The sequence below is a fragment of the Panicum virgatum genome, chromosome 7K, assembly GCF_016808335.1.
Source record: "Panicum virgatum strain AP13 chromosome 7K, P.virgatum_v5, whole genome shotgun sequence".
Lineage (NCBI taxonomy): Eukaryota > Viridiplantae > Streptophyta > Magnoliopsida > Poales > Poaceae > Panicum > Panicum virgatum.
Genome location: NC_053142.1, coordinates 37,639,257 through 37,664,429, shown reverse-complemented (window position 1 = coordinate 37,664,429; position 25,173 = coordinate 37,639,257). Strand labels below are relative to the sequence as shown.

Sequence of the window (25,173 nt, the reverse complement as noted above, 5' to 3'; positions counted from 1 at the left end):
AAAAACATAAGATATATATATTAAGGATTTGCTGTGAATATGGATTGTTGCCTGAGCGTGGGCAGCCAAATACACTGGTCCCCGTGTTCCTCGGTGGAAGAGCAGACTCGTAACAACAGGAAACTGTCACAGCTTACTACTTCCTCCATTCTGATTCTGATTTGATAGCTATATTTCACTTTAACACAAAGATCAAGAAAATAATCTTATTTGTCATATAATAAATGTAACAGACTCTTTTTGTTAGTCCTCTAATATTTTAACTGGACACTCTTTGTTACTAGTGCTATTTATTACCACAATCCATGTCAATAGCAAATATAACTATCATTTATGAATATTTTTATAATATAGATATCAAATGAGAATGGAGGGAGAAATCATGAGCCAGAGACAATTGTCCCCTCTTAACAAGACTAAATTTCTTTTAAATTGGTCAGAGCATTATTACATTACAACAGCACTACACAATTCAGCTCATTTGGCGGCGGGCACCTCCTGGGCCCCCTCCACTTCCACAAAACAAAACATTGTTACAAATATTATACTTATATATACAAATCGATCTGGATGATGAGTTGAGGGCTTGAGGCTTCACGGGTGCTGTCAGACGACAAACAATAGAGGATACACGAAAATCTACTTTCTTAACTGTGTCCGCAATCCTCCTACTGATACCTCCTCGCTAGCCCCAGATATAGGTTAACTCTTAAATTTCATGTATATTGCGCATCACGGAGTAACACCTGAGGGTTTGCAAATGAATAGTCCAAAACTCAAATGAGCACTGACTAGCGCTATCGATGTTGGCGATCACAGGCCTGGCAGGCTCTGGCTGATTTAGGGTTTGCAAATGTGCACTGATCGCATATCCAAATGTTGCTGTCATCCAAACCTCTGTTTGAGCCACCAGATTTGGAGCTGGTGCTTGATGCCCTGTTCTTGCCACTCTTACTTTTACCACCAAGACTCTTGGAAGTTGCACTTCTGCTGCATGTGCCATGGCTAGTGGAAGGACCCACATCATTTAATCCAGTTTCCAAAGCCCGGACAAGATTTTCAAAATAATTGCGAGTCACACTGTAAAACAAAAGAAGATGTCAAATACATTTATATCAACAAACTAAGCGGTCGTTTGTTCAGAGTTGGTAGTGACCAAGTCCTCAAGGAAAAAAGCAGCAGCAAAGAAAATGACGTTTTCTTCATGTCATCAGAGCAAGCATAGATGGCATAAAAAGAAGTGATATATACCTAGTTAATCCAGCTAGCTTTGTACGGAAATCATTGAAATCTTTTGAGGGAGATTCGGCTTCAAGGTATACTTGAAGTTCTTTCTCTGTACATTGATGCAACCGCTCCAAACCGGATTCTGCCTCGCCTAAATAAACAGAAACCAAGAATAAATCAGTTTAGTGACAGCAGTCTAAACATGTTTATTTATGGAAAGCTAAGCTGAAAACCTTGCAGATATTCAAAGAACTGTCTTTTGGCATGCTCATGCTCTGGCAGGTAAAATCCATAGGCATAAGTCCACTTCAATACCCTTCTACATTCGACAATCTGAACATTGAAATCAAAGCAGTCATGCGAGAGCAACAAAGACTTGTGATGAAACTAAACTAGGCTAGGCAGTAATGAAGTAATACCTGTAACCATGCCTCTATGATGAACTTCAGCTGTGACTCAGGTTGGCTTTGTATGTCACTCAACTTTTCAAGCTGACGAAAGATTTGGACAAGTCTGTGTTAGAAATTTTGGATTGGTGAACAGAGGTAGCTTTATTTTTTAAGGTAGTGAAAAAGAGATGCATGACATTTATTATATCCAAACCCTACATGCCTTCATCGACTTCATGTGAATAGGGAATAAAAAAATGATGAAAAAGAATGTGTCATATATGCATCATATACCTTGTCATTCTGCAGACTTTGAAGATCTCCCAACGCTTTTTGCCTTGACTGCACCATTAGAGAAGAGTATATTTTAAAGTAACTAGAAAAGGTGTTCTATTACTAAGAAGTCATATGAATAGTGCAGTGTCAACCAATAGTATTTTTTTATCTGTAAGGGTTTATGCATACAAGAACCAATATGTCAACAGACATCTACATGCATTAATTGTTGGCCTGAACTCCATGCTAATGTGAGATCTAACATTTGTTCATGTCATTTCTTTCACTCTCAACGACTTACAGATTGATTGGCTGCCCATCGTTCATAATAATGTGTATATCTCTCAAGGGAGTTCTTGGCCATTTCTCTTCTCCTTTCAGATTCATCATACTGTAGCCACAAGAAAAAAACAAAAGGTCTGAGAAAATTTAGGAGATGACCTAGAATTTGCTGATCAAGATGACATCTTAGATCAGAAGCTCAGAATCCCTACCGCTCCTTCTTGCCTTGCCGACTCGTAGCGGTTACAAGCATAAAATCCACCAGTTCTCTCTCCATGCTCCGACCATGGACCAAGACACAGCCTGTATAATGATAGGAAAATCATTTTTTTATTTGTATGTGGTAAGAAGATAGAATGTATAATATGAAGAAGAAAAATTGCATACCAGCAGAACTCAAATTTGCATGGAGGAGTGCATGTGATGTGCATGCATCCCTGATTTTTTTCAATAGGTCGCTTGCATTTAGAACAAGGCTTTGAATTAGCCAGTATCCTGAAAATCATAAATAAACAGTTTGCAAGTCAACAACATGGTTCACACTTGATAAGTTGATATACCTAAGGTTAACAGAAAAGAAACCATCTTAAGAAACATCACACAGCCATTTTTTTTTATAACTTCAGAAAATGGTGGACTGGTGATTTTCGAACATCATTATGCCACTAAAATGACATCAACTAAGCTACATTTTGTATGCATGGACCACTGAACACCTTGATGTAGTGCATCACTTTTTTTAAATAGTCAAAGAAGCCGAAGTCTGCAATGCAATGACATGCTGGGTCAAATATTGTACAGAGCTCAGCTGTCTGTACATGGGCTCACTTTGGAGCAACACCTGTTTTATTTGGCTGTGGGTGAGCGAGCAAGAGGGGATTATTGCCAGGGCAAGTCATCGAGAAAATTTTAGTTCCGATAGGGGATAGGGGAATAACTAAAACATCAGCATAATGTACTTTGTGCCTGCTATACCAGTTCATATTCTCTGATTCAGCACTGTTCTTGAGGATCCACTTTGAAACAGTTGCACAGTCTACTGGACGATGAGCTTCCTCAGTGCACTGCAAAAAAAACAATCTTTAAGGCCTACTGATTACAATACAAGTAAACAAATCAGTCAAGTACTCACATTCCAACAAAATCCATATGAACAATTACAATTGACATCATAGCTGCCACTGCCCATGACGAATTCCACTGCATATTCACATCCAGGAGCAGGACACCATTTTGTCTGTTCCACACAGTACTTTAATCAGCATGAGTTTAAGGTATGAGAGGTGTCAAGTTAAGTGTTGACTAGATATGGCAGTCAAAGATAGTTGTATACCAACTACCAAGCAACATCATTTTTAAGTAATTGACATAGTCTACAGTGCACACTTTGAAATGCATGGGAAATGCTGGCTTCATTCTTTTGGAAAAGGAGAACACGAAAAAAAACATGTTTATTTACAACCTCAAAAAATAGATCTTCAACAGAAATGAGTGAATTCAAATATCAGCTGCACAGCCTTTTATTGTTCATGGTAGTATGGTAGATACCAACATCTCCACACCAAATTATATTAACTTACCTTTCTGTTATCTTCAATGTAAGATCTGCGAAGATATCTCCCATACTTTTCCTTATCCTCATCATCAGCCAGTGCATTTATCATATCTTGTCCAACAGCAGCAGCACAGGATGGATCAGGACACCTCAACATCAAACACCCTGGACCATCATTTATAGCAGTGCTAATGTAACCTGTCAATAGCAAAATGTTAATTGATGGCCTAGTTCTAGTAAAAAAAATTAAAGGTAGAGTTCTTCATACGAAATTGATTTCATGAAATGTCAGAACAACAACACAAAAGTGCCCTAAAAAAGAGATATGCCACTAGCCCACCATACTGACACTTTATATAAATTGATGCATGCAAAGTCTACTAGTATTATTAAAACACTCTATTTTAGGGGCTCTTGTTGGGTTCATCTCTAGCCTAGCTCAACTTGTTTGGGACAAGATAGCTTTGTTGCTGTTGTTGGATCCAAAGCAGCAAACTTCCTCTGTCCTAGAAAGTTTATCATATGTATATCTACTCGAGTAATCTATTTTCCAAATATATTATATCCAAATGCAGTATGGGAAGGTAAGGGTAAATTGCATCATGCTAAGGAACAAATGAAATAAACCTCACATTGAGGTCAGACTGCGATGAATTAGCCTTTCACCTAGACTGAAAACCCATGTCATTGGCGACGTTTAAGTACTGGATCCTAGTGATCTCGGCAAATTTTGTTAAAACAACCGGTGGTAACTTTGAATGGTAAAACAAAATATGTAACTGAAGATGATCACTTAAAATTAAACTGCTCCCAGATTTCACAAACTTTATAGGCAACCTGACATCAGTCCTAAGGGCATTTGCTAAGTGATGCAGAAATGGTAATGCCAGCAACAACTATTAGTAGCAGGACAAAAGATATATAATCACTAAATATGGTATAATGATACCATATTTAATCACAGCAACAACTATCACCAATCACAGCAATTGCCATCGACCAATGGTTTGATATGATATGAAGTGAACTTCATTTCACGTGAACAGGAATTCAACATATACAAACAAATATTTAGTCCCAAATTGACAAACCTCTCCAACATGTACTGCAGAAAGGATGACCACATACAGCAGCACTCATCATGCCACGAGGGCAACTTTCAAAACATATTCCACATATCACCTGTTATGATAAGAATAAAATTTAAGGAGTTCAACATCATTCAAGAGTGTTGAGTGTCACAACCAAGTTTCGGTGGAATTGAGTGGGAATAGGCAAGTAATGACCAGCACACATTCTCAAAATGTATGGTACATGTGAAATTGTGTGCTGACGCATGTGCATTGAGAACCTGCAACATATTAGTATAGTGCCAACTGTTTCCCCAAACAATTGGACAGATAGTTATATGATTGTTCATTATTGACATAAATAATTGCTAAATATAATTATTACACATAACAGTAGAAGTACAAATTGAAAAATATGAGTGGCTACAATGTATCTTTTCCTATTTTATGCGCTTTATGTACACTCAGATACATTTTTTCTGTCAGCTAATACTCAGTACAAGTAGGAGTGCCCATATAGTCCTATAGAAAGAAATTGTAAAAAGTTGGGATATAATGATGGAGTATCGATCTCCACCAGACCTCCACAGCTTTTACTTTTAGTGCTAGGATTACAAAGTTTCAAATTAGGAGGACTTTATTTCCAAGACTTCATCTCTAGTGAGAATTTGATCTACCTCTAAAACAGAAATATGATAAGAGCCAAAAGTTGAGCTACATGTCATAGCTCAAAAGCAAAACAAAAAAGATTTCAACAGCTGTTTTCTTGAGTGCTCTCAATACTCAATGCTTTCCTGTGTACAAAACAAACACATGAATAAACACACAACACGAGCTACAAATGGGATTACACCAAGTGAATCTCTGTTCCTTTGTACTACTAGCTCTATGAAGATGAAGCACATAAATACACAAACAGCTTAACTAAAAGTGAGCAGCTTGACTCAAAGTGATTGCACAAGCTGGTATGGAAATAAGCACAAAGACTCATGAGTCATAAGCAAACAAGCCCTGCGCCACTAGCCACAAGGACAGGATCACAACTAGTTTAGCACCTAAACTAATGCATTGGAAAGCTACCAACTGCCTCCTAATGTGCTCCAGCACATAAGCCCTGGACCTACTCTTAAGCCACGCACAAACACATTCATGGCTCAAGCATTTAATTCAACATGAAACATGCATACTTGCAACAAGATCAACAGTAACAATAGCAACAACCAAGAACTATTATATTATTCAGAGAGAGAAAGTGTGCATAGCCAACTAGAACAATTGAAATTAGTGAGACATGGGCATACTTCTCTGTCATTTGGCAGTTCCATGTGCTTCTCTGGTAAGCCAACAATCTTACGAACACGCTCTTCATCGGCGAACCATTCGTCATGCACCTTACTAACACTCCTGTAGGGTGAACTAGAATCAGGTCGCTAAAAGAACAACACGCAAAACGGCACCTTGTGCTCTGAATCCATATTGAAAAAAACAACAAAGAAGCACATCTGCAAGTGGTAATTGATTCTATAAAACTTAAGTGCACTATAAACAGGATAAAGCAGTATTGATTAATCCTTAAGTGAACAAACACGAGCCTATAGCATAAGCTGTAGACAATCACAGCTCTTCACATACAACAGCTTGAACCTTAATAGCCCATCATATGGAAAGATTTTGCAAGGAACTAGAAGAAGGAGCAATCTTAAAGTGTAAGTTTCAATCTTATGGTGCGCGAGGACTATACCAGTTATAGTTGCGAAGAAGAACACATGCTTCTGACTTAGAAATTGAAAGAACAGTTGAAACCCTATTTATGTCATCTTCTTGGCGCTGCTTGATATCAACTTCACTGAGTATGCTGTAATTTTGCTGGAGGCACAAAAATAAATGACTGCAATGAGGAACACCTAACACCGAATGATAAAAAATGATCAAGTGATCTAGCATAAGTTTTTAGCAAAGAGATCAGCGTGCTATCACAAAGAGAATCAAATGTTAACTTTAAAATAATCTAATGAAATTCTTAGCAACAAATTGTGGTTAGACAAATCAAATCAATATGCTTACCATTTACCAGAAAAATCTAACACGAGTCACATTGATGTCCACATTGTTACAAGGCTGGCAAAACAATGTATTTTTTTACCAGTGTCATGCTCAAATCACTTCAAGACTTCCTTGAAGTGCTTGATTTGCCTTACATATAGTTCAAGTTCAGCCTGGCAGTAGCTTCCCTAAGAAGATATATTTATCGTTTTGGACTGCTAGCTTCTATAAAAAATCCCTATACTGAAACATGCTTAATAGTCAATTTTTCTTCTACAATATATATTTGTTATTTCAATGTGTTACATGATCGCCAAGGCAGAAGCATAAAACATAAGTAGATTTGAATAATGAATAGCAGCATATCAAATTAATTTCCTTTATTCCCGAAGCATCCCCAAGTCAATACAAACTGGTAGGGAACAGGGATGTTGGAAAGGAGATGCGAAAACAAGTAGAAGCAACGCTAGTCAACTTTCTCTCAGTGCTAAAAAGTCTTCAAGGCTATATGATTTGCGAACATTCTAACACAAAAAAATCGTAACTGACAAGCAATTACTACAGTAGTTCAATATCAATGTCAAACAACCATAAAATAATCCTGTAGTTTTCTGGTTATCTGTAGCCAGCTTGTAAATGAAATTCGGAAACAATTTCCATTTTCACAAAAAAAAGCTGTAAATGAAATTCGAAACAAGCCACAAAATAAACAGACACAAGGATACTGAAACATACATGTACATAAACACAATAAATACCATAGATGAACATCATCAAACTCAAAGTTGTACAGAACTAGGATATTGGACCAGGGCTATGTTGACACGGATAAGGGTGTCGCAATCTAACAGTTTCATATCCGCTTTCGCAAGTTGTTTTTTGACACAAGAATTATACTCAGACACAGACACAGGTATAGGACTACGATTTGGATCCAGAAATCAAATATGGAAAATTAAGGGGGGCACTCGTCTCCGAAATGCTTGCTGTACATTTGGCAGAACAAGATGCAAAGCCAGAATAAAGTGGAAAATAAAGAAATAGATAAAGTAAGATTTACAGTGCCATCATCAACTTTGTCTGCTAATCAAAATTTTTCTTCAGAACTACATGGAACTGCACCAATTCTGCTCTTCTGGTACAGCAGTTTACTAAACTGTTTTGCATTCTCCAGTTCTAAGTCCTGAATACTTCAACGAATTTGGACATAGAAGCACAGTAAATTTTTTTCTCTTGGTTGTTTGTAGGACATCAAAAGTTCAAAATTTGTCACAGATTGCATGCCATTTGCAGCTCATATACTCTATTTGATTTGACATCCAATAAGCGGATAAAGCTTAGCATTACTAAACCTCCAAATTTCCATCGCTTATGCGTAATCACAAATATTCTACACTAGCACCACTTGGTGTACATAATTTTGGTTGAAAGTATTTAATTGTCCAACACAATGTGTCTACCTAGTGCCTGACATGTATTTTATGCACCAAATGGCATCACTCGCTACGTATAAGTGCTATTGATTACCCAGGCTCTGGCTTTGCATCACCACTGTGCATTCGTATAGGGGTAACAGCCTATGCAGAGGTCACTTACTCTGAGCCAGTGCGTCACGTCCCGGTCTACGCTACTAAAGTACGAAGGCAATGTCCTACACGTGCAACGCCTAAACAGTCGTCTCATCAACCACCGCCTAGATTCACGACCCATCAATTCCCACATTTTTTTCGCATGGAGGCAGATCCGCACCCACGCACGCCACGCGCCACCCCGCGGCCGGGAGCCCGAGATCACCTGCTGCCGGTGGGAGAGGAGCTCCCCAGAGTCGTCGGAGTCGTGGTCGGCGAAGTCGTAGTCGCCGTCCCCGTCGTCGCTGCCGGGGAGCCCGGCCTCCCCGCCGCTGTAGAAGTCATCGTCGGCAGAGTCGTTCGCGTCGTGCATGTCGTCCTCGGAGTCCATCCCTGCGCCGCCCCCGCCGCTCGCCGCCGCGCGCCGGAGCCCCAGGAGCAGCGCGGATCGGGCGGATCGGAGCGGCGCCCACCACGAGGAGGTAGCAATCGGGGTAGGGTGGCGAGGCGCCCGCGCGGATTAGGGAAGCGGAGGGGGAGGGCTCGGCGTGCGGAGGAAGGATTGGAATAGGGGAATGGGGAGGAAGGGAGAAATGGATGGGTGGGCTCGGTTGGATTCGCTCGCTCGCTCTCGGTTGCAGAGGAAGCTGGGAATGAGAGCTTTCCTCTCTTTTTCTTGCACCTTTTTTTTCTCTCTCTCTCTCCTTGTTTTTAGTCGCGTCTGGTTTCTCTCTCTCCGTTCCCCCTTTCCTGTCTCTTATTATCTTCCAGCTTTTCCCGTGTTTTTAGCTGTCTTAGGATACGTTTTATTTCACTAGTTTATGGCTTCGTTTCATAAAAGTAGCTTTCTACTAAGTTGCTATATTCGTGCATTGTTCATTTGTTCTCTGTGATCCTCAGCATCATTCTTTCCGTTTGTCTCACTTGTTTACAGCATCCAAAAAAACGTTGTACAATAGAGATATTAATGGTATAGTTATTACAATAACTCTTACTATTTGATATCTTCAAATAAAATTAGTAGTGCATGCAAATGGTACACCCACATAGTAATATAGATAAAAATAAATCGGACAATGTTATAATCTTAGCTAAAAATATTTCTGATTAATATTCATCATTCGTCTGGAGGGTAAAATAAACAATAAACATATCATAATGAAACTTCATTTTGAATGTACCCTAGGAAGAATTTTATGCGAAAAGACACGCAGCTCGGTGATTACTTGAGCCTCGATAGCATCTCAGATTTTGGGTTCAACTCCCCAAAAGAGCGAATACTCTAGGATTTAATGATACTATACTTTTAGTGGTAGCGAGGTACTCTGGTGACTTTGTCGATCTCGAAGATTTGCTGGACCAGTATTCGAAGATACTCATGTTGACGTAAAAATCAACACACTAGAATCTGAGGGCAAGTGTTCACCAAGTTCCGGAAAGTCAACCAAACGTGCCAGTCAATTTAACCTGCGATTGATAAATGATAAATAATAATTAATTTCGAGAGCGTATCAGCTGGGATTCCGAATATCTCTCACATCAACGTAACAGCAGGCTCTCCCGATAAGGAAAACGACAAAAGAATATTGAATACAAGCGCGGAGTAAACAAACGCGTCGGCAGATTCGGCCGATGCAGAAAACAACAAAATCAGCTTAAACTAGCCGATTGCGCGTATGAAACAAAATCTAAGCTATGAATGTGTAACTCAGATGATGTTTGTTTGATAACGCTTGAAACAGATCTAAATCGGCCTTTATGATAACAAGATATTATTATAAATTCTGTAGCCGATCTAATATGTTTCTAAGCAGATGGTGATAATGGTAAAAAAACATAGAAAAAACCCATAAATCTAGCCGCCATGGATAAATTGTGAATAAATCTATATGAGAAAACAGCAATGCGCCCGAGATCAAAGCCTAGATAAATTCGATAACTTTTGAATAGATTTCCGGATCCGGATTATTAGTCTGAATGCTATCGAAAAAAGTCGTTATTTCCTGGCCTAATTCAGCATTCAATTCGAAGCCACAGCGATACGCCCGGTAGCTAAAGCTCAAATTTACTCGGTAAAACGAAAACTCACCAGCAAATCAAGTCGCTTGAATGTGAGACGTCCTTGATCGACTTAAAAGAACTCACCAAAAAACAAAATAGCGACGTCGCCGACAGAAAAGTAAATTACAAAGAAATTATAAAGAGTTGTTGTATTGAATGTGTATCAACTTTTTCAGGTCCCGTACAACTGATATATATAGCCTACGCTAACAAGTCGTAGCCGATTACGACAAACAGATTACTTGACTAAAAAGTAAAGACTCCCTAAAATAAACTATCTAAAAATTACAACCAAATCATCATAATCCCAGTCGAATCAAATCTTTTCCTTTCTTCTGATTTATCGGCAACTTCCATCGGCCAATTACGAAACCGCACGGATCAGCATCTTCATGGAATATTCTTATGGCCCGTCGGTTGTAACCCCATCGGCCAGACCCTGGTACTGTGCTTGTTTTTGGTTTCTTTCAAATCGGTAGCTTCTTCTTCACAACACCATCATCCTTAACACATGTCAAAAAACGGTGTCAACAACTCATAAGAGTAGTATTTGCGTATCTATGTTCATATAGATGAGTCTGTGTGCGTTACGAGTGTCTGGGTTGCAATTTATGAGATTATAAAAGCTGGATTGTAAGGGGGTGAAACATAAGATGGTCTGCTTTGAGTAAGCTAGAGCTTTTAAAATCCAATGAACAAAGCTGCTAAAAGCTAAGGAGAAATAGCTCATGCAATTGTAAAGGTTAGACCAAAAATTAACATGTTTGAATTAGATAGAGCTCAGAGCTCGATTAGATAATGTGGAATTATGGATGGATTCAAATAGATATTAAATTGGAGAGTGGAGTAAACAAAATATGGTTGTGCTTAGTGCATCGAGGCGATATAGGCTGAACTCAACAAAACTAAAAACAGATATCTGAAGTGTTTTTTCTATAATTTATGTATCGATAAAAATATGTTAGCTTAGTAAAAGCTAAGTTTTGTATGTGTCATCACGTCAAGCTTAGTAGCTAGAACCTTAGCTCAAAAAATCGTGCTACCTCCGTTTCAAATTATAGGTCATTTGATTTTTTACCCTTGATTACTCGTGTTATTCAATAAATTTATGTAAACATTGCCAAATTCAAGTCTTTTTTGAAGATCTTGTATTGCTAAAGCAACTCACAACAAAAAAAAAAGATATTTTGCATAATTTTTTAATAAGACGAATGGTCAAACTTGGTAAACAATGTCAAACGACCTATAATTTGAAACGGAGGGAGTAGAAGAGAAACTCCGAATTGTCTGGAACATGGGCCAAATAGTTCTGGGGTGTAAAGTTAAAAAATTGGAGCATGCCTTCACAGGAAATATTTGAGATTATGATGTAATGGGATCAAAATGAAGAAAGAACGAACAATTGTTTTTTTTTAAAAAAGAAGTAGAACGAACAAGTTCCTCTGGGTAGAGCTAAGCGTCTCCAAGAGATTAGTAAAAAAAACTAACCAAATTAACTGATTTATCCACTCTCTAAAATAGTTTTGACGAGAAAATAATAGAGTATTCTAATAGAATCTGTAAAACTAGACTCGATGGCTACTGAGATAGGATATTTAAAGTAGAAAGTGAACGAGGTGGGATGGAGAGCTAAATTTAAAGAGTCGTTTACAAAATTTGTTGAAAATGTTTTCTCTATATTTATAACTAAATTTAGTTTTAAAAATATTTTAGCTAATCTCGTGGAGATGCCTGTTTTTTATGTTTTGAGAGCCAAGCAAGCAGGGGCGGAGACAGGGGGCGGGTAGGGGCCTGGCCCCCCTATGGTTCCCAAATTTACATTGAATATTTAAATTTTGATTAAATTTTTATATAAATTAGTATGATTAGCCCCTTCTAATAATGAAAAAAACAAATTTCTGGCTCCGCCTCTGCAAGCAAGGGTGGCTGTCGCATGTCTCTTAGCCAAACTCTTTCAACAAGATTTGGGCCTAATGTACCCAACATAGTAGCAGGCCCACGAAAGACCTCTTCTCCACTTTTCCTGTGCAGATAGAAATGATCAATAGAGCAACTTATAAGGAGAAATAAATTGGAAAAAATCCTTGCATTTCAATATGCAAGATGTTTTTTTTTCGAAAGACATTTCGATATGCAAGATGTAACCTCGGTTAGCTGTAGCCTGTGGACATAATCTCAGGGAGTGTTTGGGAGAGGTATTCATCAAACCAAATTCTGCTGATTTCCGAGGGGATCCTGTATAGTGAACAGACTCGATCATGCGACTACAGGTGTATGGGAAAAATCCATGTGCCAAATCCATTGCTCGGGTGAAAAGAAGTTGTGTTCGTAGGGGTGTTTGGTTTTCAGGAGCTTAAAATAAATCTGTCATATCAAATGTTTCGATAGAAGAATTACACATAAGCTAATTGTAAATCCTAAAAACCAAACATCCCGCGGGACTCGGAATAAATCCTAAACCAAACACCTCCTTAGCGATCTCGCATTCAGCTTCGAGCGTCCAGCACATCAGATCGGATGACTAATGGTACCCGAACCAACACGAGCTCAGATCGAGATCACGTCGCCATCGCAAGGCCCACCGACGAGCAAGTGGCGACATATCCGCCAAGAACTTCTTTCCCAGCTATAGCTGCCTAGCTTCATCACAACCACTGAGGCCCGTTCACTTTCCAAAAAATTTTCTAAAGTATTTGTCACATCAAATTTTTAAATATATACATAAAACATTAAATAAAGTAAACATTAAATAAAGTTGAAAACAATTACTAATTACACAGTCTAATTGATTAACACGAGATGAATATTTTAAACCTAATTAGTTTATGATTAGATATTATTTGTCATGTAACAACAAAATATGCTACAGTAATTTTTCACGTACTTTCACGAACCAAACGGTGCCCCGAATAAAATACCGTGGCAGACTGGCGGCAGTCCTAGAGAACAGGGCATGTCCGCAGGTGGCCCCGGTCGTGTCGCCGACGGTGACACCTCACCGTGCTAGTCCCGAACGACCGGACGGCGCACGGGCGAGCCGGCCGGATTACGCGAGACAAGCGGCGGAGGAAGAAGAGCAGAGAACACGTGAGAGAGCGGCGTCGGCCGATCGGCTCAATCACTTCTTCGCGCCGGTTGGCATGGCAGCAGCAAGCCATTGCCATCTCGGCCGGGGCCCCGAGGCGCCAGCCGCGCCACGGCATCTTGTGGGGCACATTTTCGCCTGGCAGCCATGCGTGCCCGCCCGTTGCTCGGTTATTCCTCATTCGGTTCCGGTGAGCCTGCACCAGCACCACCAGGAAGCTTCTAGCAGGCGTAGAAGTTTCTGGGCGTATGCACGACAAAACACGGAACACCCATCAAATGCTTCGTGCAGGAATGATGTGGCCATGTGGGGTCGTGCAGGAATGATGTGGCCATGTGGGGTGTGTTTAGATCCCACAAAAACTCCCCAACATTCTAACTTTTCATCACATCAAAATCACATCGAAACATTAAATATAACAAATAACCCATGCATAGAGTACTAAATGTAGTTAAATAAAAAAAATTAACTGCATAGTTTTAATGTACGTTGCGAGACGAATCTTTTGAGCCTAGTTAGGTCATGGTAGGACAATATTTAACACAAACAAACGAAAAGTGCTACAGTGTCCGATGTGACTTTTCGCATCCTCTTTTCCCTCCATCTAAACACAGCCCTGGCCAGTGGCCACGACAGGTTCCGTCGAATCGGCTAGAGATCAGATCATTCGTCCATGACTGTGTTCACTTCCCCAATCTCCTCCAAACTTTCTAAACTTTTCATCACATCGAAATCACATCGAAACATTAAATATAGCAAATGACTCATGCATGAAGTACTAAATGTAGTAGGTAAATAAAAATAATAATTACACAGTTTTGATGTATGTTGCGAGACGAATCTTTTGAACCTAATTAACCTATAATAGGACAATATTTATCACAAACAAACGAAAAATACTACAATATATTACAGTGTCCGATGTGACATTTTCTACTAGATTTTCGCGGATCCAAACACACGCCATTTTGCATTGCCATGTGCCTTTCCATGAAAGAAGGCTGTTCAATTTGTTTTTTTTGTCGTATACTAATTCACCACCACTACCAGCACCGGAAGATGATGAGGATTTAGCAGGTTCATCCGCTCATGTGCTACTTTTATTACACGGTTTGCGGGGGAAAAATGTGACGATTTTACTCAGCACGAGCAGAACCGGGGAAGTGAAAGCTCGACGACGATGTTCTTTCCGATTTCCACGGAGGCACAAAAGGAAAACCGCCACCGTAAATGCTGATGGAGCAAAGGCAAAAACAAATAGTATTCCAAAGAGTACTCTCTATTCCAAACTTACAAGCTTCTCTCTCTCCGATCATATCCACACACCAACCCAGCCGTATGAACAAAATCCTCCCTATTTAAGACGGGCGTCGCGTCGCTGGCTTCAACTACGCCCCAAAATCCACCCTTGGTCCATTACTCCATTTGCTCGAATCCCCAGCCCCCCCGTTCCTGATCGATTCTAGAAATTTCACCCTTTCTCCAGAATTTTTTTGGCTTGTTTCGGTCTGGGGTTGCAGCGCTCCGCTGCTCCTAGGTTTGATTTTCGAGCGGTAGCTTGCATCTCCGTGGGTAAAGATTGGATTTTGAGCGGATTTGGGGGGCGTTTCTGCCTGATTCGGGACCTCTCACCTCTGTGAGTGTGAGGTAAGGTCCCGGGGTTGGATTTCGGGGTGGGGGATTTTTGATGGTCCATTGAGATTCGGCCGGAGCGAAGATGACGATCGACATGTCCATGCCCGGGAGCTCCGGGCTTCTGAACGCTGTGGGGAAGAGGAACATGAACTTCTTCAGCAACCGCTATGTGCTCGCGCTCACGGGCGCCGCAGGGATCGGCGGATTCCTCTTCGGCTACGACACAGGTATAAATTGGTGGAGCTTCTCTTCAAGTTTTGCCTGAGCCATCGATGGCATTAGCGGCTATTGTTAGGAATCTTTTCATTGTAGGAGATGGTAGTTTCTCGTTGGTTGTGAGGGTCGGGACTTGATTTGGGCCACGTTATATGAAAACATAGCAGGGTTCTTTTGTAAGATTAGTTTATATTGAATTTGATGGTTTGGAGTCTCTTTCCTCAGTTAGACATGATGGTTGACATACTCCCTCCGTTCCAAATTATAAGTCATTCCAAGAATCTTGGAGAGTCAAACTATCTCAAAGTTTGACCAAAATTATAGAGAGAAATATAAAGATTTATGACATCAAATAGGTGCACTATGAAAATATAGCTAACAAAGAATCTAATGATACTTAATTGGTATCATAAATGTTATTATCTTGTCATATAAATTTGGTTAAACTTGAAAAACTTTAACTCTCCAAGATTCTTGGAATGACTTATAATTTGGAACGGAGGGAGTATATAATTGTACATTGAAACGGACATATTAACAGCAAAGGTCGTTTCAAAATCATTTGTTACTCAAAAACTGTTTGACGGTGTTTTTGTAGTGGAGCTGAGGCAATTTTTTTTTGGGTTAGGCTTTTTAGGCAGCACTAGTTGTTCTAAGTACACCTGGAATTCTGGAAAGCTTTGAACTTGCTACTATGATAAAAATAATATTTTTTGCACTTGTAGTTGAGAATTTTCTGTTGTCAGGTGTCATATCTGGAGCCCTTTTGTATATCCGTGATGAATTTCCAGCTATCAGAGACAATTACTTCCTACAGGTTCAGTGTAGTTTACTGATTACTGCTTGCTATAATATGGTACTTCCCCCATATATATACTGAGTGTCTGGGTTTGGTTTCTTCCTCAGGAAACTATTGTTAGCATGGCCTTAGTCGGAGCCATGCTTGGAGCTGCTGGGGGTGGTTGGATAAATGATGCATATGGTCGCAAGAAGTCTACTCTTCTTGCTGATTTGATGTTTGCACTTGGCTCAATTGTCATGTGTGCTGCTGGCGGTCCTTACATTCTAATACTCGGAAGGCTCCTCGTTGGGTTAGGCGTGGGTGTGGCATCGGTCACGGCACCAGTATACATTGCTGAAGCTGCTCCATCAGAAATTAGGGGAGGTTTGGTGTCGACTAATGTACTCATGATTACTGGTGGCCAATTCTTCTCCTACCTTATCAATCTCGGCTTTACTGAGGTAATACTAAATCTCCAATTAGGATTCTCTATTCAGCCATTCCTTTGAAATAGTTCTCGGCCCAAGTCTCAATTAGAGACAACTAGAAATTAGGGGAACTTGCACCCAACCTTTAAGCTCAGCAAGCCAAAGCAACTATGTTTTGTTTCAGTTGCATCGAAAGCTCTTACTATCTTGATTAGTGAATGTGACTTGCATTGTACATAATGTTAGAAACTAAAGACAATGTTGAATATCCCTTACAAGTACTGATACTACTTTGATGTGGTGTGCTTGCACAAGAACCATGTAGTAAAGCTGCATCTCACAAGAATATTTTTTTCAGCACGGCAAGTTTACCCCAATCTGTTCTCTTTTATATACATATTTCTACATGGTGTTAACATCCTTGTTGGTGCTAGTTAATTGTGTAACATTCTGTACTGTGATTGAACAAGAGTCGGCCTTCCCCTGCCAGCAGCAATGGAATTATTTCCGACAAGGTGCTGTTCGGTGCGTACCAACTCTGATGTTGGTGAAATGTTCCATCTCTCTGCTTTGGATGTTCAACTGAACTAGCTGCATGCCTGCATCATTGCTTTATATTCCTTTATACACACAATTTGACACTCCTCAACTCTCATCCCTTACTGTTCTCGCCCAGAAACAATAGCTTGGCACAATAATGATGTTCGTGGCCTATTCCACTGTTTGTTCATGCATTGCTACATATATACATACCCAGAGGATTAAAATTGATGAGTTTTCTTTTTCTTTTTGCGAAAGAAAGTTGATGAGACATTGGAATTGCCTGGTTTCTGTTTGTGCTGGGAAGTTGATGTGTAACATTCATAACAATGGCCAACTAGATTTAGGACACTCATCTGCTTTGCATCTTGAAATGTCATTTTGTCACTGTAGTTACGTAAGTAATGTTTGTATTAAAGAAAATAAATTTGAATATAGTAAGCTCTTTTGTTGAAAGAATTCTGTTTGAGTTACTGCTAAGCTGTCGATGTATAACTAATATATGTTGTGGTAGTAATATGCATGCTGCATGGAAACAGGTTCCTGGAACATGGCGCTGGATGCTTGGAGTTGCTGCTGTGCCTGCCATTGTACAGTTTGTGCTGATGCTTTTTCTGCCAGAATCTCCCCGTTGGCTTTACTGGAAGGTTATTGCCTTTTGGTTCAGTTGTGCATTGTCTCATCTGATGTGATATCCTGTTCTCATCTTAGTTTTCATTACAGGATGAGAAAGCACAAGCTATTGCTGTCCTGGAGAAGATCTACGACTCTGATCGTTTGGAAGAAGAGGTAGAGCTGCTTGCTTCATCTTCCATGCATGAATTCCAGGCTGACAATACTGCAAGCTATTTGGACATCTTCAAGTCAAAGGAATTAAGGCTAGCATTTTTTGCTGGAGCTGGTCTTCAGGTGTGTTCAACCACTGGTTTACTCTGTTACTCATGATCTACTATACTGCTTTCAGTTTCAGTGAAGTAGATATTCTAGTATTTGGATACAAGTCCTGCATCCAGATTCTGTTGATAGGCAACTGCATGTCACCTTTTTTAATATAGGCATCAAACTATGCAGGCCTTCCAACAATTCACTGGGATCAACACCGTCATGTATTACAGCCCCACGATCGTCCAGATGGCTGGTTTCACTTCCAACAAATTGGCCTTGCTCCTTTCCCTCATTGTTGCTGCGATGAATGCTGCTGGGACCATTGTTGGAATCTACCTTATCGACCGTTGTGGCCGCCGCCACCTGGCTCTTACAAGCTTGTCCGGTGTCGTGATCTCCCTTGTCATCCTCGCTATGGCCTTCATACTGCAGTCATCATCCAGCCTCTGCATGGCTGCCGCTAACGGCACCTGCCAAGGCGTGCTAGGCTGGTTCGCGGTGGCAGGCCTTGCCCTGTACATCGCCTTCTTCTCTCCAGGCATGGGCCCAGTCCCGTGGGCTGTGAACTCGGAGATCTACCCTGAGGCATACCGTGGAATGTGCGGGGGCATGTCGGCCACCGTCAACTGGATCTCCAACCTCATCGTGGCGCAGACGTTCCTCTCAATCGTGGGGCTGGTTGGGACCGGCGTGACCTTCCTGATCATCGCTGGAATCGCTGTGCTGGCCTTCATCTTCGTGGCACTGTACGTGCCGGAGACGAAGGGCCTGAGCTTTGAGCAGGTGGAGCAGCTCTGGAAGGAGAGAGCGTGGGGAAGCCGTGGCAACTGTCAGAGCCTTTTGGGTGCTGCGCCGTAGGCTATAAACATTTTAGCATTGATCAAGCATGGCCGCAACGGTGGCGGCAGTTTTAAGATGGCTGCGTTGCGCTTGATCGCCTGCATCCAGCTTAAAAGAAGGTTCGTAAGAAAGCTGGATGCAGATCCAAACTGTACTCTGTGGTTCTGTTGCCTGATTGTATGTAATGGCCGTAGTGCATAGTGGAAAATGTTCAGTGTCGGTAAAAGGATCAGGTCTTGCCGTTACGTTGGGTTGTGCCAGAAGATTGCCTGTAGACCCACAGATTTGGGTTATATTTTGTACAGCTTTCGGCGCCGAATGTGCCGGAGAGAAGACAATTCAAATTGTTTGGAAACTGAGAAAAATCTCCTCCGTTGTCTTGTTCAATCTGCTGAACGGTACGGCCAAATCGTAGTCTGTTTCTGACGGTGTCAACTCGGCAGCACTGGTTGTTTCCTGCACGGCAACGCGACGACTATCGCGGCCGCCGAGGTGCAGTTTCTGAATTTTGACGGTGGCAGCGAACGAGCCATGACACGCGGAACATAGCTGCATTTTTTTTTGTCGCTTCTCGCGTTGGGTGTGACAGGGTTAAAACGCTTAATTAAGCGTAATCACCATCATTTGAACATATCAGGCACATTAGTTTAATTAAGTGTAACTTGATATGCTGTTTTCAACCCACAGGCCGATCGAAACACACCAGAAGTCTCGCATGATGGCGAGCGCAGACGGTACCAGTATGACATAATATTACAAAAATAGTAAATAATATTAAGGTATTTACAAAATGACTTTTTAAATTAAAGTGCACATAATAAATAAGAGCAGCGGAAGGGAGTCTAACCTGAGAAAATTTTTCATTAGAACCAAACGAAATAAAATGAAATAAAATGATAACTATGAAGACGTGAGGACGACACGTCGAGCCCACCGATGTGAATCCGGATTAGATCCTTGTAACATTCCGAAAATTCACCCAAATAAATCACCTGCTAAAAATATTATTTTTCAAAACCTTTTTCAGCGCTGTGCTCCAAAATCTTTTTCCGCCCGAACTCCCAATCTCCCGAAATCATGTCCCGACAATCCGCTGTCCCGACACTAGTACCAATCCCTGTCCCGTCTCTCTTTTTCTCGTTCCGCGTGCACGTCGTCGACCAGCAGCGTCGCAGCGAGCGCGTGGCCGACCGCCGCCGCGAATCGCGCCGGCAGCTCCATCTTTCCCTCTCTCTCTTCTTTTCTTTTTTTCCTTTTTCCTTTTTTCTCTTTTCTTTTTCTCCCTCCTTCCCTCTCTCCTTTCCTCCCACGAGCTGCACGCCGGGCAGGGCTCGACGTCGGCCCCCCACCTCCCACTTGCGCTGCCCCGCCCCCACCGGCCACCTCCACTTGCGGCCGCCCCATCCCGTCTCGCTTGCGCCGCAGTACCGCCTCATCGCACGCGCGTCCACGCAGCTGTCGCCTCAGCGCCGCCGCGCCGGCCCCCCTCCATTGGCGAGCTGTAGAGCACCACGCGCAGCACGCCGAGGCCCCTGCGCCGCACCCCTCCTCCCCTGGCCGCGCCTCCCCCGCTACACACCACCGCCCACCCATCGCGTCGCCTGCACGCCGTCACCTCCGCGCCACCGAGCCGCCCCCATCGCCATTACTGCCCGTCCTCGAAGCTCGCCGGCCGGCCACCGCTCTCCCCTCCTCCTAGCCTCGCCCCGGCCTATAAATAGGGCCTCCACCGTGCCCTCGACCTCCACAACCACCGCCGCCCCTACGCGCCTCCCTCCCCAGCTCGCAGCGCCGCCGCCACGAGCCTTTGCGCCGGCCGCCGCCCATCGCAGTGGCGCCGCCGCCTCAGGCCGCCTCCGCCCGAGGTGAGGGCAAGGGTAGGACCCCCTCCGCATCCTCTAGCTCGTACGCCGCCGCTAGTCCCCTCCTCGGCGCCATAGCGCCGCCGCCACGCTCGCTAGTGCCGCCTACCGCCGTCCGCCGTGGAGCCACCTCCATAGACCGCCTCCGCCCTAGCCGTGGTAGGGAATTGATTTCCCTTGGCTCCTTCCCCCATTTCCCCTCCTCCATGGGCGCCGCCGTGCCCCAGGGCCGCCGGCCAGGCGCCGCCACCCCTGCATCCCCTCCCTCTGCTTCTGGCGACGGGAGGAAGAAGAAAGGCAAATTTGCCTTTAGGCCCCTGCCCTTCCCTCTATTCTTTAAGAGCCCCACCTCCCTTTAGCCCCTTTTCCAAATAAGCCCTCCCTATTTTTCTTATTTAGGAAATAACCCTTCCACTATAAAGAAATAATTCTAAATAGACCCTTGTCCCTTTTAAGAGTAGCCCGGATATTTTCAAAAATTCCAACCAAGTCCTTTTCTCTTCCAGCGTATTTACGAAGAAGCCCCTCCCTGATTCCATTTCAAGAATTGGTCCCTCCACTACACAAAAATATTTATGAGTAGACCCTTGCCCATCCCAAGGGTGACCCAAATGTTTCCAGATATTATATTCAAGTCCCGTCACTACCAGAAAGAATTACAAATAGGCCCCTGGATCCTTATTTAGCCCCTAAACCCCTCTTCGGCCTATCATTTCATGCGCCAAAAATCCTCTGTTTGCCCCGAAACTTTACCACGCCATTTCTAATATAATTTTAGCCATGCCATTAGAAAACCACCAAAAAATATTACTCCCATCTCCATATCTTAATTTCTTCCGATTCGAGCTCGACGATAAAGCCTTTATTTCTTTTTCTTTATTGTGTGTTTATTTGTGTGCGCCGTAGATCACGAAGTGACCGAGGAAGAACCCGTCGACGAGTAGTACCGCGAGCAGGTGTGCGAGGACCAGTACCGCGACCCCGAACCCGAAGGACAGTACCTCGATCAGGACCTCCCGGAAGGCTTTGAAGACGGCAAGTTCAATCTCATCCTTTGATTGCATATTTCGACCCAGCTTTATAAACACAACCTATCGGCCCGTTTTACAAATTTGCATATGATTTACTGCTGAAACCCTTTGGATAGCCACCCCTTGATTGATATGATTATTCCTTCATGACCTAGATTAATCTCTAAATATGATTCGTTCAATTTAGATATTAATCACTGCTAGAAATGCTTAAGACTTGGTTACTCTACTACACTTCAAAAATGATTACGATGAGTTGTTCAAAAGAAAAATGTGTGAGTGTGTACCAAAGGGAAAGATGGGATATTTGAGAAATTAAAGAAAAGATTATTAAGATGGGATGGATGAATGGCATTCCCTGTGTGGATTGTCATATGTTGGAGGATCGTACCGATGTGATTGAGCAAGAAGGTTGGGAGATATCCATCTTGTCACAATTAATGACCGAGTTGATGTGTCATCTTGCCTAACTCAACTATCGTGCAAACCACTCGATCGTTGTGTGTGGCAACGGCTTAGCATAAACCCCACTAGTTAGTCTGATAGCCATCAGTAGAGCTGAGAGCAACGGGTGATCAAGGAGAAGGGATAAGGTCATGGTGACTTATGCCCCGGTTATACCTCAGTGATAGGTCAATGGCCCCTTGGTGGAGTCTGTGTTGGCTAGTCAGGTCTAGCTAAGGTGGGTAATGGTTTTGTTGGGATCTGCACCGACACTAAGGTGATCATACTGTGGTACCCCACTTGTGGGTAAAGTTGCACAACTATGCAGAGTTAAAACCTATTCGAATAGCCATGCCCACGGTACTGTGCGAGTTACAGTTTGGTCACATAACTAGCCTTTGGGATGGATGGTTTCGTGGTATGAGTTGTTTTTGGAAGGTGTCCGACGGTTGTGCCGTGAGTACTGCGGATGAGGAGTCCGGTAGCATTTAAAACTTGGATCATTCGTGTAGGATCAACCCCACTCTTTACTCGGTTACTAAAGAATTGCTTTGAGAAAACCATTTTCAAAAATGAACCCTTGCATGTGTAAAATCTAGCTTTGCTGCAAATAAACCTCAGCCTTTTTCGCGACCGTGCCTGAGCACGTTTTTCATTAAGAAGAAAGCAGTTACAAACATAATCTTGTTGCGGCCAAACAAAACTTGGCCAACACAAGAACACAAAGGACTAAAGAAAAAGAAACACTAAAGAAAAAGCACAAACAAACTCACAAACGGCCGCAGCCGCGGACACAACAGAAGAAGCACGAAGGGGGGACCCTCCAAACAAGACGCCCGAACAGTAGCCACCCGAAGAGCAAGACCTGCACAAAGTACTGTCGCAACCACGAAGCAAGAGACGGTAGAAAAGCATCCACCGAAAAGCACAACCACAGCGGCAAAGTATCCGCCAGAGTAGAAACGGCGGCAAAGCATCCGCCAAGCTCGAAGTACCCACGGGTGGCAAAGCATCCACCAAGCAACACGAACACAGCGGCAACGCATCCGCCAGGGTCAACGAACCACCATCTGCAAGTAAAAGCAGACATCGAACCAAGGCGGCAAAGCATCCGCCACGACCTAGGCTTCCAGGGCGACAGTGCAAATGGAGCGAGGCAGGTATGCAGGATGAACCACCGATCAGGCGACCAGCCATGGGGGTGCGGCCGGGGAATGGAGCGAACAAATGATGCCTCCAAGAAGGAAAACGGCGCCCGAAGGCGTCGCCATCATTGGCCTGCGAACAGGCATAGACTTTCTCCTGAGCTCCACCCCAGAGCACCCACCCCAGCGACGACGACCCACCACAAGCAGCGCCGCAAGGAAGACGATACTGCAGTGACGAGGCAAAGGGACGACGGCTCCCAAGACATCACAACAACGCCTCCAGGGAGGGGAACGACGCCCGCAAGCGCCGTCGTTGATGGTCCAGCACTGCACTGGACAGAGCTTTCGCTCGAAGTTCCTGGGAACAAGACGAAGTCCGCTCGCCACGAGCGTCAACCGACGGCAGCGCCAACGAATGACGCCCCAACCGGCAGCGGCACCCCCACGACCCACAGCGACCATGGGCAGCGGACAAGGGAAGGAGCCCTAACCCCCAGCCCGCAGCCACGGGAAGGGGATCCCAGGGCCCGGAGGCCACAGCACGACGCCGGGAAGGGGCGGCCAGGCGGACGAAGGAGCAAGCGACGCGAGCACCCGAGGCGAGCAGCAGAGGCCACGACCCCCGAGTGGCACCAGCGGCGGCGAGGTCCCCCGAAGTTGGAGGCGGACGCGACGCCCGACCAGGGGCGGCCACCCCAGGGCGAACACCGACGAGGGGCGACGGCAGCCGAGGACGGCGAAGCGCAGCAGGGCAGCACGCGGCCGTGCCCAGCGGCGGCGGCGGCCAACCGGAGCGCGCCGGGATCCCACGACACCCGCCGGGGGAGGGAGGCCACGAGCAGATCCGGCCATGGTGGGGGTAGATCCGGCGAAGGGGAGGCCGGATCCGGCCCCCGACGGCGGCGAGGGGCGGGGCGGGACGGCGACCATGGTTTGGAGGCAGGGGAAGGAGAGAGAGGGGGAGGGAAGGAGGAGGCAAGCAGAGCCGGCTTCGGCTCGGCCGCCGGCCGCCGCCGCCGCCCGGCCGGACGCCGGCGGCGGCAGCGGCCACCGGAGGCAGCGAGGCGAGGTCGGGAAGCGGTGGCGCGGAGTCGCCCCTGAGTCGCGAGAATAAACCTCAGCCTTATCCTTGACTTATCCTGTGCATATCTGTGTTACCCCCTCCGTGGGTGGGGTTGGAGTTGTTGAGTACTTTTGTACTCACCCGATATATATTTGTGGTTTTCTTCAGAGGAAGATCCGGACTTCGTTGTTGAAGGCGTCGAGTAGAGGTTGCGTCCGCACCCAACTTTGCCTGTGGTGTTGGCCCTCTGCAAGATGCTTCTGCTGGCGTGATACTCTGAGCCCGAGCTGGATCCCATGTGGGTCGTGCTTTGGTGTATTACCGTAGCCTTTTTACTTCTTGTTATTGTCTGTCTCAAGTGTCCACCTCCTCGGAGGATTGTACGGTGATGTATCATCTGATGTAATAAATGTGTATCAACCTCATGGGACTGATATTTATATCACATTTAAGTCACCTCTTATGAGAGAACGCTTCACTCCTGTACCTGAAATAGGGTAAACAACAAACCCTGAGCAATTTGGGCGTGTTTGGCAGCACTCCAACTCTAAAAAAACAGCTCCACTCCACCAACTCTATATTTTTTCAGCTCCACTCCACCAACTCTAGGAAAACAAGTTGTTTAACGTGTTTGGCTGACTCCAGCTCTAGAAAAAGGACTTACGAGGAATAGTCCTTTTTGGCCTCCATTTTTTCCACGTGCTACAGTGCGTATCTACAGGACTTCGCTACAGTGCTTCACTA

General features: G+C 43.7%; 2 protein-coding genes across 2 annotated transcripts; one reads left to right on the top strand and one right to left on the bottom strand.

Annotated features, from left to right (window-relative positions):
* Positions 1-383: 383 nt before the first annotated feature.
* LOC120641329 (probable E3 ubiquitin-protein ligase ARI8) lies at positions 384-9,105 on the bottom strand. Its single transcript, XM_039917402.1, has 15 exons — positions 8,637-9,105; positions 6,541-6,665; positions 6,101-6,203; positions 4,821-4,911; positions 3,755-3,927; positions 3,307-3,411; positions 3,150-3,238; positions 2,562-2,669; positions 2,387-2,477; positions 2,194-2,283; positions 1,911-1,958; positions 1,647-1,718; positions 1,461-1,560; positions 1,252-1,378; positions 384-1,080 (listed from the first exon to the last, which is right to left on the bottom strand). The coding sequence occupies exons 1-15, from the start codon at positions 8,799-8,801 to the stop codon at positions 798-800; spliced, it is 1,770 nt and encodes a 589-aa protein (XP_039773336.1). The 5' UTR covers positions 8,802-9,105; the 3' UTR covers positions 384-797.
* Positions 9,106-14,810: 5,705 nt separating this feature from the next.
* LOC120641328 (inositol transporter 1-like) lies at positions 14,811-19,253 on the top strand. The gene is made up of 6 exons (XM_039917401.1): positions 14,811-15,418; positions 16,154-16,224; positions 16,314-16,649; positions 17,696-17,803; positions 17,880-18,065; positions 18,228-19,253. Exons 1-6 carry the CDS (start codon positions 15,274-15,276, stop codon positions 18,897-18,899), a joined length of 1,518 nt encoding a protein of 505 aa, XP_039773335.1. The 5' UTR covers positions 14,811-15,273; the 3' UTR covers positions 18,900-19,253.
* Positions 19,254-25,173: the final 5,920 nt, after the last annotated feature.